The sequence below is a fragment of the Phaethon aethereus genome, assembly GCF_964289735.1.
Source record: "Phaethon aethereus genome assembly, chromosome: Z".
Classification (NCBI taxonomy): Eukaryota; Metazoa; Chordata; class Aves; order Phaethontiformes; family Phaethontidae; genus Phaethon; species Phaethon aethereus.
In genome coordinates, this window is record NC_138577.1 from 43,645,233 (window position 1) to 43,661,358 (window position 16,126).

General features: G+C 40.5%; 1 protein-coding gene across 1 annotated transcript in view; it reads right to left on the minus strand.

The window, feature by feature from the left end:
- The window catches only part of LOC309415547 (guanine nucleotide-binding protein subunit alpha-14), a gene marked incomplete at both ends in the record, with an annotated part of 90,747 nt that extends 75,554 nt beyond the window's left edge, over nt 1-15,193 (minus strand). Inside the window, one exon of the mRNA XM_082013092.1 lies at nt 15,073-15,193. Within this exon, the coding sequence (XP_081869218.1) occupies nt 15,073-15,193 (121 nt within the window). The remainder of the gene's footprint in view (nt 1-15,072) is intronic.
- Between the last annotated feature and the right edge of the window lie 933 nt (nt 15,194-16,126).

The following is a 16,126-nucleotide window of genomic DNA, read 5'->3' on the forward strand; positions in this document are numbered from 1 at the left end:
CCAGTTCAAAAAGGTAGTCAAGCAAAATTTTCTAAGAAAAATCATACTAATACTAAAATCTGAGGCAGCTTCAAATAACCTGAGTTACAATTGTTTCATCTAATTAAAGCAGCCTTCCTAGGAATTTCTGAGGATATTTATACTGTGACCAAAGGTCTTTTTGACACTGCAGAACAATTCTTTAATGAAATAGTTGTAATACATGAGCATGAAAAAATATGTCCACACATCTCCCTGAATTGCACGTGTGAACACAGATAACTCAGATGAGTTTGATAAAGCAAAAAGTGATAAAGTATGTACTTTATTCCAACATATAGCCACAAAATTACCTGTAGCAATGGTCAATTACTAGGTAAAACAGACACTCGTTAGGGATTGCACTCCAAGTCCAAAGCATACCCAGCACAGTGGAAGCCATTCAACTGCTTGAACAGATGCTAGATATGTACTTACACAAATCACTCAGAGTAAAATTTACTTACTGATCTCCTTGAGACTGGCCCTAATGAGAACTGTCAGATGATCAAAACCACAGCCTGATTACAGCAAATGTTACTAGCAGAAAAGTGCTGAGCTCCAAAATGCCCAGCAGCTCTTCCAGAAAATAACAATTAAAAAATAGATTCCCACAACAGTATACTTGGTCACACACACTGTATTTTCCTCCAGAAGAGGAAGAGGAGGAGATATACAGTGTCCTTATCTGTTCCAAAGCAGCAAAATATTAGACCTCTGTGATTAGACTACATATTCTTTATGTGAGATGCTAATAGCATCAATACACAATCTCCCTATCTCATCTGGTTTCATAGGTCATAATTCAAAACCATCTGAATTAAGGTTTGAAACACGGCGGTGAAATACTGTACCACCATTCCCTTGCCATTATCATCATACTTCTATCAATCCTCTATATACAAGAAATACTGTTTTGTATTTAACATGTGTACCTCTACCTCAGACACAAGCTCAAAAGTGTGAAATGCTTTACATACATGATTTGCAATAAAAAGCCTGCAAGTACTAAGCAGGTTTCTCTTTTTAGTCTGCATTTCACAGAGCACCAGCTGTTTCTCCACATAGGCAAATAAAAGACTCGAGTTAACATGCAGTCAGTCCACAAAAGATCCTTTGTTTATCATTCTCGGTGCTTAAACTGAGATTTTCAAACATCTAGGTATCAAAAACAATTAGTTGATAGGAACTGCAGGATTGAAAGTGTAAGCAACTACCAAATTAAACATTGTTGAAGGCTGCATTGATAGAAAACAATAATAAACCCAAGCCCAATAGTGCAAAATAAAATAAATTCAAATTTAAAATTATTTTTTTTCCATTTTTACAGATAAGTACACCTGATTAAAAGACATTTCTGCTCCATTAAGTTTAAAAGTACTAAATAGCACACTTTACACCAACTACAATAACAGACTCTTTCATGTTAGAATTAAAAAAAAATTGTAAGAAACTGCTGCCCTTTAAAAACATACCTATTTAAGATTCATTTTATTTTAAAAAAATGCACCCTGAAGTAAAAAATCCCTCACGTCATCCGAACATTGAAATTCCCCTAAGTTTCACTGAGCCTACTGGCATTATATAGAAGACATACTCCTAAATCTGTCAGAACTAGTTTTAACTCACCCATCTGGAGTTTTGGCATGTAAACAATTTCAAAACAGTAACAGAGGTTTGAAATCCTTCTGTCTCATGTGGTAGCAGGACGGTAGGCAGCTCTCCCCTAAATGAACTCCCACCCTGAGGTTTATAGGGCCTCAATTTTTAACATGGGAAATTATGGCTGATTTAATCTCGGGGACAGACTGGCAGTGGTCAGGTCAGCTCATAATTCTACACAACACTCCCTTTATTCTTTCTCTCAGCAATAAGAACCAGACTTTTCAGGCGTCATTTTACAGCAACCTGTCGATACAGCTGTGCTGGGAGATGCCTGTACACATGCAGATGGCAAGAACTCGCAGGGAAAGCATTGGGAATGAATTTAAAAGGATTGACACGGCAAAAGTTAGCAAAGGAAAAAAAAAGAAGTTTCATAACCACTGAAATCTTCCAGTGAAAAAAACTTTGCTTTCATCTACTGAGTTTTCACGCTGCTCTATGAGTTGGAAGAAGAAAAAGGGAAACCTACAGCACGCTAATACACATGCAGAGTAAAGGTCTGGCAACCCTGCACTATGGGACTGGCAGGAACCTCTCCCAAACACACGTTTGCAAAGTCCTTGCCTTGACATCCATTATGTCATTCCAGCATTTAAGAACTTCAGCTGGAAATTAGGACCCCTGTGTCAAGTAAGAGATACTCAAAGGTTACACAGCACAGTGTCCCAGAAGGTGCTACCTCAGAAAAAACACAGGCTGACACGTGGCTTTCAGATTGTGAAGTAACAGTAAAACAAAGTTAAGCATAAAAGCTTCCTGCTTGGGTAATGAATGCCAAGTTTTTATACAAAACACATTTTAATTTCAAACACAAAGATAGGAATTGTGAAATGGATATGTCCTAAGGGCTAAAATGAATTGTTTGGCTATTCCTACAAAAGAAAATGTATCAGGTTGGAAACTTACTTGCTTTTTAAAATATATATTATGGTTATGAGTAGGTGCTTGGCACAATTACCTTGGAAATATTTAGGTCCAAAAAGTATTTACTTATAAGTTTAAAAAAAAAACAAGGCTTATTTTGTGACACATTTTTAGTGTTTACTTGGAAGCGTTCTGCTTTTCAGTTAGTGTTCCATGCAATTCCCAAGCAGTGGCTAACTACAGATATTTCCAAGATGGTCTACATAAAGTTCTAATGCTTTTTCAGCAAAAGATGGGCACAAGCACAAGCACTAGGAAAAGTAATAACATTTAAAAGAAATTAACTACAGGAGACCTGGCACTAGCAGTGGAACCGCAAAACATTGCAAGTATGTACTGCATCTAGGAACCCATTCTTCCTTTTTATTTGTTATTTTACATTAATTTTTTCTTTTATGGAACAGCTTCAGTCTGAAGATAGCAAATGAAGGTATCTCCAATAAGCTATTCCAGTTCTAGCTCAACATTGAGAGAGGTTTCATCATTAAACTAATACTTTCATAGTGGAAATAGCTATTTCAGTAGTGGGGAGTATTACTACTGAGGAACCCAACAGAACTTCAATGATGAAATACCTCAATGTATTCCTGAACTTTAATGAAGTTTTATTAACTCATATTCAATATTCATTACAAGCACACTCAATTTTCTCTTAGCAAGTTGGAATACCGTTTTGAAAAATAATTCTCTAAGCTAAATCCAATTTCCTAACATAATCACACTGAAATTCCATAATGATGAGAGATGATAATCATAAAGAACAGCAGTTGTCACTGTGCACAAAGGTTTCTGCAAAGATTTGCTTACCCATGCTGTTACAGAAAACATCCTCAAATCCTAATTGTATGGAAAGGATAGTTTTCAAGAGAAAATCCTGCATTATGTGCTGAGAGTTCTGCCTGCAGAAAGAGCAACAGTGCTTCAAAGCCTGGAAATAAGTGAACATACAATATGATAGACAGCATCAACTCCCACATTATCATTTACACAATTTTTGCCTCTGGTAAAATGAAAAACACAGAATGGAAGTGATTTCTGAAACAAAGCTGGAGAACTTTGTTCCTATTACATTTTTCTTCATAGTTATGGCCTTGGGCTGATAAAATTGCAGGTTAAAAAGAACCAGTGTAAATATATCTGAAAGAAATGAGTTTGGGTTTAATTTAAAATACTTATACAGTCACCACTACTACCAGCAGTTACTATGTTCAGACAGCAAAGCCTACTCTCTCCAGCCACCAAGAAAAAAAAGCAGTAATTCATTTTCAGACACAGTTTATTTTCCTATTTACAGTTCAGAATGCTATCTAGAGAAAGTTAATAATCCCTGTGTTATTTCATATCAGAAGTCTATTAGAAGAGTATGAATATTCGAAGAAATGTACAAAATAGCAACTATTCAATCAACTGGAAAAGGACACCTTTTTAAAAGCACATTTGAGAAAAGAGAAGCTAAATCACAGCTAATGAAGTTGGCCTTTATGTTTTGATTTTTGTTTAAGAGCATGTATGCTTAATTTGTACTACCTGAGTTAAAGAGGCCTCAAATTTAATTTTCCTAAAGCAAAACTTAAAAAACCCAAGATACTAAACCCATTATCAAATCTTGTTCTTTTTTCCTTCTTTTTTGGACAAAAACACATAGCGTTAACATATCTGAAACATGAACATTTCTGTGCTAACCACAGACTGGAAAAAACTACATAATTACCGTTTTACCATTTCACATTTTTTCACATTGCTTTTGGTAATACTTGCTTAAAGTGTATATGTTTCAAGAGGAAAATGCTCCCTCTCTGTGCTCTGTTTTCAACTCATATATCAGTAAAAAATCTGCAAATAGGAGTGATGGAAAAACCATTTCAAAGTTTCCTATGCTGCAGTAATCAACCTGGGTTAACTACACAGCTGGAACATCCAGAAATTGTAATATCATTCTATGATTCTGATGTAAATAAACTCATATATGAGCTCAAAAGCCACTGAACACGAACTTTAAAACACATAACCAAAAAAAGTCTCTGAGTTACTGCTAAGCTTCAGCAATTAAATATGATAGAGAATGGAAATTTCAGTGAGAAAAGTTATCAATACGACGTAATTTTTCACCTTTTTTTTTTTCATCATCTGCTAAGCAAAGAAATCAAAACCTTTCCTCAGAGCCCTTTAAATCACAGCCTAGATCGATTTACTGACTGAAAATAGGAAAGTACTTGGGTAGAATGGATTAGTAGCTACCTGTTATTTACCAGTTATTTCTTTCCTCAGATTTCCTACGTGCTTTATTGTAATCAGATTTTAATTTTAGAACAAGATTTTCTTTACCTGAATCAAATCTTAACTTTGTTTTTAGTATACTGAAAGTGGCAACCTGCACAACATTACATACTGCCAGCTAGAAGTTAACCCTTCTGAGCAGAAACCCAAAAGTATGTTTTCAGTAAGCTTTCTCAGTGCTCAGGTTTATAAACAATTGCGCTAACCAGAGTTCAAGTCACATCAGCAAGCTGATCACTCCCTCCAAAGTAAGCCTAAAAGTAACTCTTGGTACCACTGAAGTGGAAAATATTCACATACATTTGTAAAGTACTGTAATTAGAAATACTTGGTGCCTGATCCAAAACAGTTTAAAAACAAATTTCCAGAAGTTTCTCCTTACATGATATTGACACAAAAACTTACTTGGCAAAGGCAGCTACACGCAACAGTTTTCAAATTAAGTTCAAAGGAGTTAATTTTTGGGGGGGGGGGGGGGGAAGAAAGAATGAGAAAAAAAATGAGCAATATCTAAATACATTAAAACTGAAGCCAGAGAAAAGTAACATAGACAAGGTAAACTTCCAATATGCTGGATAATACAACATGCATTCTGCATGCAAAGATAGCTATATCTACATTTTTTGGAAAACAAATTCCAAATGAGTTCTGATCCCTTTTTGATGTTTGCAAATGAAGCTGCATGCTTAGATGACTATCCAAAATAAAGAGATCAAATTAAACACAGCACATTTACAATGTTAGGAAGTGGCAAAATCAATCTCAAGGGCTTTGAAGGTACATTTTAAACATAAGTTCTTGAGGCAACAATTTGTATACTAGTACTTATAAAAAATGATCTAACCTGCTCTCCTCAGTGGAGGAAATCATTAGACCTGGAACTGATTTAAGAGAAAGGAAAAAGGAAAACGTAATAACTAAAGCCTGTATTTAATATTTCACTTCATAACCTAGAGATAAACTGTTTCCCAGGACAATATTTTATTTTTTTATGTTTTATTTTTTCCAACAGGAGCACTCTTTCAGAAGCATTTGTTTGTTCAAATTGACCATCTGCTCTTATAAATCAAAAAGGAACAAAATTAATAGTGGCTTTATGTGATTCTCACACTCAAGTAGAAGCCAAGCACTAATCTGTCATGGATCAGCACTTGCTAGGCATAAGATCAACATCTATTACTTGGAGAGGTTGTCTGTTTATGTAGTGGAAAAAAAACCAGTGAGTCAGTGCCACATGACAGACATTGCTAAATTATTTTTTTTTACAAAAAAATGTGTTTAATAGTAGCTATGAATCAATAAAGATGTGGCACAGCCACCTTAAACCACAAAAAGAAGGTAAAGGAATAGCATACAGCAGTCCTTGCTTTCTTTGGATGCCTTCATTCATATTAAGTTATTCTGGAGGTCAAAGCGAAGCTAGCCAGCTAGACATATTTATTAATATTACATAGATCATTAAAGAAAAGTAGATTATCATTGTATCAGATCTAGTTAAATTATAGGAGCAAAATGTGATTGTGATATTACAGGGCAATTTATTAATATACTTGAACAGTCAAACAGGTCATTCACTTGGAAAGGGTTAGCACTGAAGCCATAGCACAGACTGTATGAATCACAGCAAATCAGATAAAATGAATGTATGCACTATTGGGTTTGCTTTGTGCAAACGAAACAATTTATTGCTTAGTTCACCCAGCCACTGCTGCTCAGAGAGAACTTCAACGAAGAGTCAGGCTTTGGTTTTAAGTTGTAGTTCCTCAGTACTTCAAAATAAAAGCTTGCAATGTATAAGCTCCCAAGTTCATTTACATTAGCTGAGTGCCCACCACTATGGGGTGTTCCTGCATAATGGGGGAGCTGTGGAATCCTGAGCACTTATCTTAAGCTAGTCCTTGTATTTCGATTTCAAAGCAGAAAGACATACTACTCGATTTACATCTTTCCACTAATATTAGGCAAAGTAACTCATACAAATAAGGATGAAGGAAATACAGTAAAAGAAAGTAACCTGAAGGCAATCCTAACAAGAATCACTTAGCAGTTAACAAAAGGTTTGATAGTATTATCATAAAAATATAATTGTTCATTTCTTCATTCCTTCTCTTTCAGAAGGATAAAATGATTATATTACTCACTAACCTCCCTTCTAAGTAAAACAATCATTTCAGAAAATTCTGATTTTGTCTTGCTTATTATCCTATTATTTCTTTTGGAAACAACGCCAGATGGGATGAAATGAAAAAAGTTATTCAATTATCTTCCTCTATGATAGCAGTCACAGAAACAATTGCATTTTCTCCCCTACTCTGTTCTGTTGCTTTCTTCAAGAAACATGAAGAATGAACATTAGCTATCTTGGAAAATGATGGTGCACCAAAAAGCCCAAATGGTCAACAGTAAGGTGTCACTTTCTAGAAGATCTGCAGGGATGCCACTTTATTCCTTTCAGTGAATTACCTTTCTGCGACCTTACAGGTAGCAAGCATTCTCAACAGGTTGTGTCCTCATCTCTTCACTACTAACCTGTCCTCCTCCCAAAGTAATATTTCATGGGTTTTGTATACCAGGTACTACAAAACTAAAGGCAACAAAGCCATGCAATCCTTTTCCTCCTCAAAGCATTGTCCTTGTTTTATCTTACAACAACTGCTACTAGTTGTCTAGTAACTGCTATCCCTTTGAACATTTTTTAAAAAATTCTTTGATGTTTTTATAATGATGGCATCAACTAGACACATAGCAGTTAATTTCTCCCAAAACGAAGCACAGAGCATACTAGAGCTGGAAAATAATGGGCATTCACTAGTACCCAGTGAAGACAAAAAAATGTTTTTGGCACAAAGCGCTGGAATTTAATGATAATCTTCCTAAACTTCCAAAGAAAGAAATGTTATCTTTATAAAATCCTTAAAACATTTAAAATTGCATAATGATAAAGTCAGGAGAAAGATTTAAACTGTTCTATTCAAAGAGCAGAAAGGCTATTTTAATTAAAAGGTACACAGGAAGAATTCACTAATTACCATTCGACAGCTTCAACATAACCTTTCTCAGAAATAAAATCCAGTTCAAGTAAAATTACTGTCTTGACACACATACTGAACGGTAAAAATCTGAGCAAAGGTTTGAGTTAGTTGGTATAAATTATGATGGGTTTTGCCACCCAGCATGTTCATTCCAGGGAACGGTCTACCTTCAGTGCTGCAAAATCAGGTTCTCAATATTAAAGCACATTGAGTTTTTCTAAGTTAAAAAAGGATGCTACCTTGATCCAACTATCTGTAATGTAATTCTGAAATAATTAAGAATGAAGATGTATTTGTACACTGACAGATCTGTTCTTACATACACTTACATTATCTCCGGACTTTATGATGCCCTAAGCCATGCACAATCCAAACAGTTTATAAAAAGTCTACAACTGCCCGTCGTGACGAAGCCTGTGGCTACTGAAATTGATTTGTATCAAGTATTTGTTCAGATTAGCTTCTAAAGAAATGGATTATCTCATTTACTCTTTACCGTAGTACCCAATCAGAATCTCACGGCATAACCAGCACTTGTTTATTGCATCAGTTTTCTCTAGAGTCAACTTTGGGAATCCTGTTTAGCAAACTGCTAAAACAAAATTAACAAGAATTAACCACATTCATGTCAATATACTATTCTTCAAACTAAGACAGCCTCCTCCCTTTGCATCTATTCAAGTTAGATTAGTTTTACACTATTTCTTCTTGGTTTTAATTTTCAAACTCGTAGGAAAGAGAAAGAACAAATTTAACAGGTAGATAAGCAGAGGGATTCCTCAGTTTTTCATAAAATCTGTTCACAGAAGCCAACAGAGATATAGTAAATATGTCTGACAAAGGCAGGCAGACAGCTTGGAGGAGGAAGGCTACAAAAAAGCAAGCAAACATTATCAGATACGCTCTCATGACTTAGGATATAAGTACCCCTCTACTGCACATACCCCAGGAAGATATACCATGAGCCATTACTGCCAGTTAACATTGAGGAGCCGAGGCACAGCAGCAGTTTTTCTCATGTCTGTATTTGCAATGAAGTATGTGGTTGCACAGACTAAGATGCCTTGACTGTGCCCTCCAACACCCACATACAGTCATGCTCACTGATTAACTCAGCTCTGCCTCAGCCCTTAAGGTTTCCACCAGCCTTTCATGCACCACAGACAGATCTGGTTACCAACAGTAATAAAAAACAATGCATAAAAACCACATTCAAAATGGAAAAGTAAAATGTTTCTGGTAATTACAACACAGTGAGAGTTAGAGCAGAAAACTGACAAACCAACATGCAAAGCCATTAGTGTGCTAAGAAAAAAATCCTATTCTCTCTAGATGCTCAGTCTTCCCTCTTTCATCTTATATTAAATCCAAAGATGTTTATTTAAGATTAATTTATACAGTCTGCTGTTCAGATTAACATGGACAAATGTACTAAGGAGTTTGGTAAGAACAACTCTACCATCACTAGATTGATAGGGATATACTTCCTTTCTCCGTATCTTTCAGACTTGTGCAAATTCAAATAGGTTTCATAATAGACAGGTTTCTTAGTACTATGCCACTACTCAAAAATAGTAAGTTGCATTTTACCACATCCATGAATGACAGACTGCCCAGTGCCACCAAAAAAATTAACCGTGCTGACACATCTAGAACTTTCCTATTCTCAGAGATACTAATTTGTGGTTCCTGTAGAAATCTTAATGCCTTCTTTTAAGGAACCAAAAGGTCCAAAGAGATCTCTGCTACTGCAATGAATGCCAGAAAGCATTTCTTCCACCTATATGAAAGTTTCTGGTTCAATACAGTGCACCTGTCCACATACCCAACTATAACTGAAAAAGTAAAACTGGACTGTTTCATACTAGATTGTAGGTGTTTAGAAACTCATTCTTTTTTGGCATAACTGGGAAGACACATCCCACAGGAGAACTCTATCACGTATTTCAGACCATTGTCCAATCCTCAGAATCAGATGAGCCTCCACAGGACTTTCTGCTGCAGTTAGGAGCCAGTCAAAATCTGCATGCTCGTGCTCACTCTCTCTCTAAATATAGCACACTTCTCTGAGAAATGCAAAAAGCAGTGCTGGTCAATTCCTTTAGTACCTTAGAAAGTGAATGATGGTATCACATGGTTCAGTCTTCCAGGTTCATGATTTCTTCTGTTACACGTATGTTTTAAATGGAAAAACTGTACGTGACTCCAGTGTTCCATGCATGACAGCAAAGGTTTCAGTAGAGCCTGATTCTATTTACTGCTCTTTTTCCTTGCCAAAACATGGCCTAAAATTATGGGGGGGGGGGGGGGGGGAAGTGGAACATAGACAACCCACATGTGGTATGATCAATGGTGCTTAAAAGAAAATGAAGGCCTATGACAGCATGTCTATCACAAGTGCAATCTTACTCCACTGAAATCTGTCACAGTCTTGTCTGGCTGGAGATCTTCCTACTTCCAATCATGAGTCAATGTACTGCCCATCTACCATCTTTCTATCATTTCTTAAAGCTGCTGTGGATTACTGCCCCCGAATGCATCTGTCTGCATTATACAAGCCCTAGAAAGAGAAGCTGTTCTGTCTTGACGTGGCTTACGATGGAGAACTGACCGCCTGTCAAACATGACCCTCTCTGCACCATTATAATGATGCAGGCTGGAAGAAAACCCACTTGAGATGGCCTCACTGGGACTTCAGCAGGACCACCTCAGCTCACCTCCACAGTTCACAGTCTGATGCTTATGTGTGTTCATAAGCCGTGTTATCCTCCCCATGCCTAGAGGTTTTACACTGAAGTTTTATTCACAATCATAATTTAAGTATTTATTAATAAATTATGTCCTTTAATAAGCTACCAGGAAAAGAATACAACACTAGTCCTCTTAGCCATTAAACTTATTTTGTAGTTTTTTTTTTTTAAAATGCATGCTTCTCAAAGCAACAAATCCCTTTTAATTAAGAGTTTTTAATGGGGTCTTTATTTAGGAACACATAATGACTGCAAAGGGGTCCATTCTGCAAAAGGTCTCAGCACTATGGAACAATCTGAGCTCTTTCCAAAGTCTGCAACCACTGTCAAAAGGGAAACCCTGATGCATTTGATGTGGGGGAGTAGGGGGTAGACCAGGGAAAAAAGGCAAAAAAAAGGAAGGGCAGCGGAAAAAGAGGCAAAGCAAAAAAAGAAAAACAGCAAAAAAAGAAAAACCCAAAAGTAAAAAAAACCCCAAAAAGCAGGGAAAAAAACTAAAAGCATGGGGGGGCGGAAAAAGCAAAAAAAAAAGGCAAGTAGGGAACAGATACTCAAGCATTCAAGGGTAACAATGAAAACTGAGGTTTTAAAAAAACAAAACAAAAAACTAGCCATTTCCCAGGAGGCTGTAGCAAGGTGGGTGTTGGTTACTTCTCCTATGTAACAAGTGATAGGATGTGAGGAAATGGCCTCAAGTTGGTCCAGGGGAGGTTTGGATTGGAAATTAGGAAAAATTTCTTCACCAAAAGGGTTGTCAAGCATTGGAACAGGTTGCCCAGGGAAGTGATGGAGTCATCATCCCTGGAGGTATTTAAAAGACGTGTAGATGTGGTGCTTAGGGCCATGGTTTAGTGGTGGACTTGGCAGTGCTCAAAATAATGGCTGGACTCCATGATCTTAAGGGTCTTTTCCAACCTAAACGGTTCTATGATTCTATATTTCTCAAGAATAAAGATTTCAAGATATATTATAGCCCCTTTTCTGAGCACACTGCTGCCATGCATGTGCATGGGCACAGTGAAGAAAAAAATCACTTACTGCTTCAACTTGGAAAACAGATGGCTGAAGAGTGATATAACAGGTCTGTAAAACAGGAGAGGTATGGGGGTGAATGAACAGGCACTGACAGTCCTCTGTCTCTTTTACAACAGATGTTAAGAGGTTTTAAAGAGGAGGCCAATCAAAAATGAAAGGACACGCTTTTCGACACAGAGCACAGTTAAGCTGACCATCTCCTGCCACAAAATGCTGTGGATGGCAGAAAGATGCTAGATAAATGCATTGAAGAGGAATCCACTGAGAGCTGCTGAAAACTCAGAACACCCCTGTGGCTCAGGAAGCTCCTGACACAGGAGCAGTTGGAAGCTGAGAGTACAGGCTAAGGAAAGGAGAGAAGTCATGTTTATGCCACTCCTGCATCATTCCCTGAAGATCCACTTTTTGATGACAAAACACTGCTGGATGGATAGTAATCCAGAATAACCACCTTTTTTCCTATTATGTAAAAGACTAAAGGAACTGCTAAATTTGCCAGACAAGGAGATACATTTTTACTTTTCAATTGAACTGAACTATATGCTTCAAATTACGCTTTCTAAAGTATATTTGCAGTATCTGAATGTATATGGTGACATCCATATCCAATCAAGAAAATAACTTAATTACTACCATAAACAAGTTACCCAGTATTATATACACTGGTAATGTCCCACCTAGGTCAGAATGAAGTTTTAGTTTGGTTATTGCAACAGATAGTTTGAAAAAAGGCTTGGTATTCCCCCAAGGCCCATGAGTACAGCTACAGGTAAGTGTTTTTGAAAGGTCTCCTCTTTGAAAGCATACAGCTTCTTCAACAGGTTTGTAGTCTTTTTGCATGAGTGATTAATACTATTGCTCCAACCGAGGTTTTCTGTGATGGTTTTGCACGACAACAAGCAAATAAAATACTTTTTAAAGAAGGAGAAGCTGACTACAGTGCAACAAGAACCAGCAGAATAACACAAACAGTAAATAAACTTACTTTTGCCCTTTAAAGTTGTAACATTACAGTTGCTTACATTTTTAAACTTGGACTCAAAACTGTAATGGACAGATTTGCCCTCAAAACAAACCAATAGCCTCATTTGACTTCATGGCTAATACAGACATGCAATTTCACCCTCATTTCTCCATCAAACCAAAGTCTTACGCTAGCCAAAAGCTTTCCTTTGAGATAGCTATGAAAAATGTATTCATCTAAATAACTTAAGCATTGGAAAAATCCAGACTCCAGAACCATGCCTCCTGGGGCTGGTCATTCATGGGCTCTCCCCACCATGACTCAACAATGTTGACCAAGCTGTCCACAGGAACACAGCCAGGAGTTACCTAAGGACAACACCCACAGTTAAAAATTTCACGTCACCTCTGACAAGAAAGTATACAAATTCAGTTTCTAGATGCAGCAGGTCCTTATGATTTGCCTGATAAGTTCTATCTTCTCATTTACTTCCCTATGTCTTTTACTAAAAACACACTAAGAATCTGCTATTTCGTGTTCAAAAACCTATAAAATTACACTTGACCCCCAACTCTAAGTATTATTTTTATACTCTGCTTTACATTCAAACAGCCAACCTGTCCAACAAAACAATTCTTTCAATTGTGCACAACATCCAATAATCATAGAAGTACACTGCTGTATACACCTGGAGAAGGTGCGTTTTACAATTCTGTAAGAAAAAATGCAAACAGAGTGACAACATAAGCGTTCTGGTTTCTGAGGGCTTTTTTGTTAGTCCTATGTTTTCCAAAACAAACTGAACTGTTCTCATGATCACCTGTTTTTCTGGTAAAAACAGTAAATAAATATAGAAAAACACCCACAGTGTTTTCAGTTAAAGCAAAGCAACATTGCACAGTGTTTGACAGTCCAAAAGCAAACAGAAGAGGAAGTGTGAGAACAGTAGACTTCATAACATTTAAGTTGCATAAAGGTAGAGCATTATACTGAAGAAAAGCAAACTAGAATAAAAGTTACTTCACAGTCTTTCAAGACATCCACAGCACAGATAACACATTGCGCTAGAGGACTTTTTAACAGACAATTCTTATTTCTTACAAATATTTACTGCAAAATCCAAAATCCAACAGACAATTTAGACTATTGCATCAGTCAGGCACAGACTTCTACACAGGTAACACGCAAAGGCAATAGCAAACCACATATAAGGCACTGAGGGTGAGTCAGTGTTTGGGGTTTTCATGTTTTTTTTAGATCGGTTTTATGTTAAAATCATTCTGTAATTCAGCACTGAGAGCAGCCTGTTTAAGCTTACTTTCTGATCTACAGTTTTGTTCAGTCTTCCTAAAAACTTACTGCTGGAAGCCCGGTTGGTTATTTGGTGAGGTACATTGGGGAAGCTGCTACATGCTGACCCGTCGGCAGCAGAGATGAAGGCAGGGGCCCTAGCGAGGGCGTGTCGGCAGGAGCACATGGTAGCGCCAGCTCACCAACGCGCTGCACGACGGACACAGGCTTCGCCGCTGGCACTGGTTGTAGCATGAGCAGCTGTTCGCACACTGGCAGCTTTGACACCTGACAGCTTCCGCATGGAGCTCTTTGGGCACCAACAGCTGACACAGAAGAATAAAGCTCTCCTAGGCTGAGGCTGCTTCTCCTTAGTTTAAGGTTTTCTACCAGATGGTTTCAAGTTTCTTGTTTTCTTTCAGTCACTGCGGTGGCCTTACTTTCCCCCCAGCACGTATCAGAGCAGCCAGCACGCTATCGCAGCTCTGCTTCGCATCTGCAGTGAGCAGCAACAGCTCCAAAGGCTTAAGGCCGTTGACTTCACGTGCGCTAGAGCCCTCACCAACACCTCCGCCAAGCTGAATTACCACCGGTGAAACAGCACGCATTTCAAAAAGTCAAGTGGTTGACGTAGAAAATGATGCCTCAGCAGAGAGGCCCCGAAGAGGAGCATGCGGGCAGGGCCTGGCAGGCCGGCCCTGCCTCGCCCCGGGAGGCCTTCAACATGGTGCGGGAGACCAAGAACCACCGGGCTCTCCCGGACGCGGGACAGGCCACGCGCCAGGCGACGGCGTGTAAATGCCGTTCCTGAGCTTGCGGTTGCCTTTCGCTCACCACGCCTTCCCACAGCAGTACCGTGCGCACCACCGCGGCCTCCTGGCGGTGCCCGGGCACGTCTGGGTTCCGCTCGGTTTCTCTCGAAAGAGAACCACGGCGGCAGCAAGCCCCCAGGCACAGGGCTGTGATGGTCGGCCGCTCCCGCCCAGCCCGGCCGCAGGCAGGGGAGCGGCGGCTGTCGCTGCGCCGGCGGGAGACCTCCGAACCCGCCGACCCCCGCCACGGCGAGGGGTCTCCCCGCCCCGGGGCGGGCGGCTCGGCGGTGGCAGCCCGCACTCACCCAGCAGCAGCAGCTTCAGCTCCCGGCGGGCGTCCCGCTTGTCCCGGCGCAGCTGCCGCTCGATCTCCGCGCTGATGCGCTGCGACTCCTTCTCCTCGGCGGAGAGGCAGCAGCCGGCCATGGCCCCCGGCGCCAGCCGCCGGCGGGGAGCAGAGGGAAGAGCCGCCCGCCAGCCGCGCCTCGCCGCGGCAAAGGGGCTGCCGCCTCTCCGCCCGCCGCCGGAGGGGCCGCGGGGCCGAGGCGGGCAGGTGCCGCCTCCTCCCGCCGGTTAACGGTTGCGGGCGCGGCCGAGCCGCTGCTGCGGCGGGGCGGGAACGATCTTCCCCTCGCAGCGCAGGGGCTCAGGGTCGCGGAGCGGGGGGCCTCGCAGGCTGCGGGGCGCCGGGGGCAGGCGGGAGGCGAAGGGACCCGGTTACCTAAAAACAACACAGAAAACCCTCATACACACATAAAAAGCCCCTAAAATAACTAAAAAAACCCACCCCAAAACCGCACACACCCACTGGCCGGAGTTAGGGAGCCGCAGGGGGCAGCTCGCTCTCGTCACGGAGCTTCGGCCGCCCGGGCTGCGCGCTGCGGGTGCCCGCGGGGGCGGGGGGCGCTGCCTGCGGCGGCGGGGGCTGCCTGCGGGCGGGCAGCCCGCGGTGGCCCCGCTCGCGCCCCGCTCTGAGGGCGCCGCAGGCTAGAGGGTCGACCTGCGAGGTTAGGGTCGTAAAACCGCGCGTGGGGGGCTTGCTTTCCCTTTTCCCACCTAACACCTTTGCCTCTCAAGCCGGGGTGGGAGCTGTGACGGGGAGGGGGACACCCCCGCCCTTGGCGTCGGCTGGTTTTCGTGTTGGAGGTGGTTTTTTTGAATTAGCTGTGTTTCATTCCTTGCTTACGTAGCTGAATCGAGCATTCAGCTTCGTGGCTTGCATTCGGTAAGGAATACATAGTCTTGGAAAACCTTCCGCATCTAAGCTGCGCTGCCGGCAAGCAGCAGCGGTGCCCTTCAGAGCAGCTGTAAAGCGCCAACGCAAGGGCTGCCTGGGTGCCCTGTGGGTGTCCTGGGAGC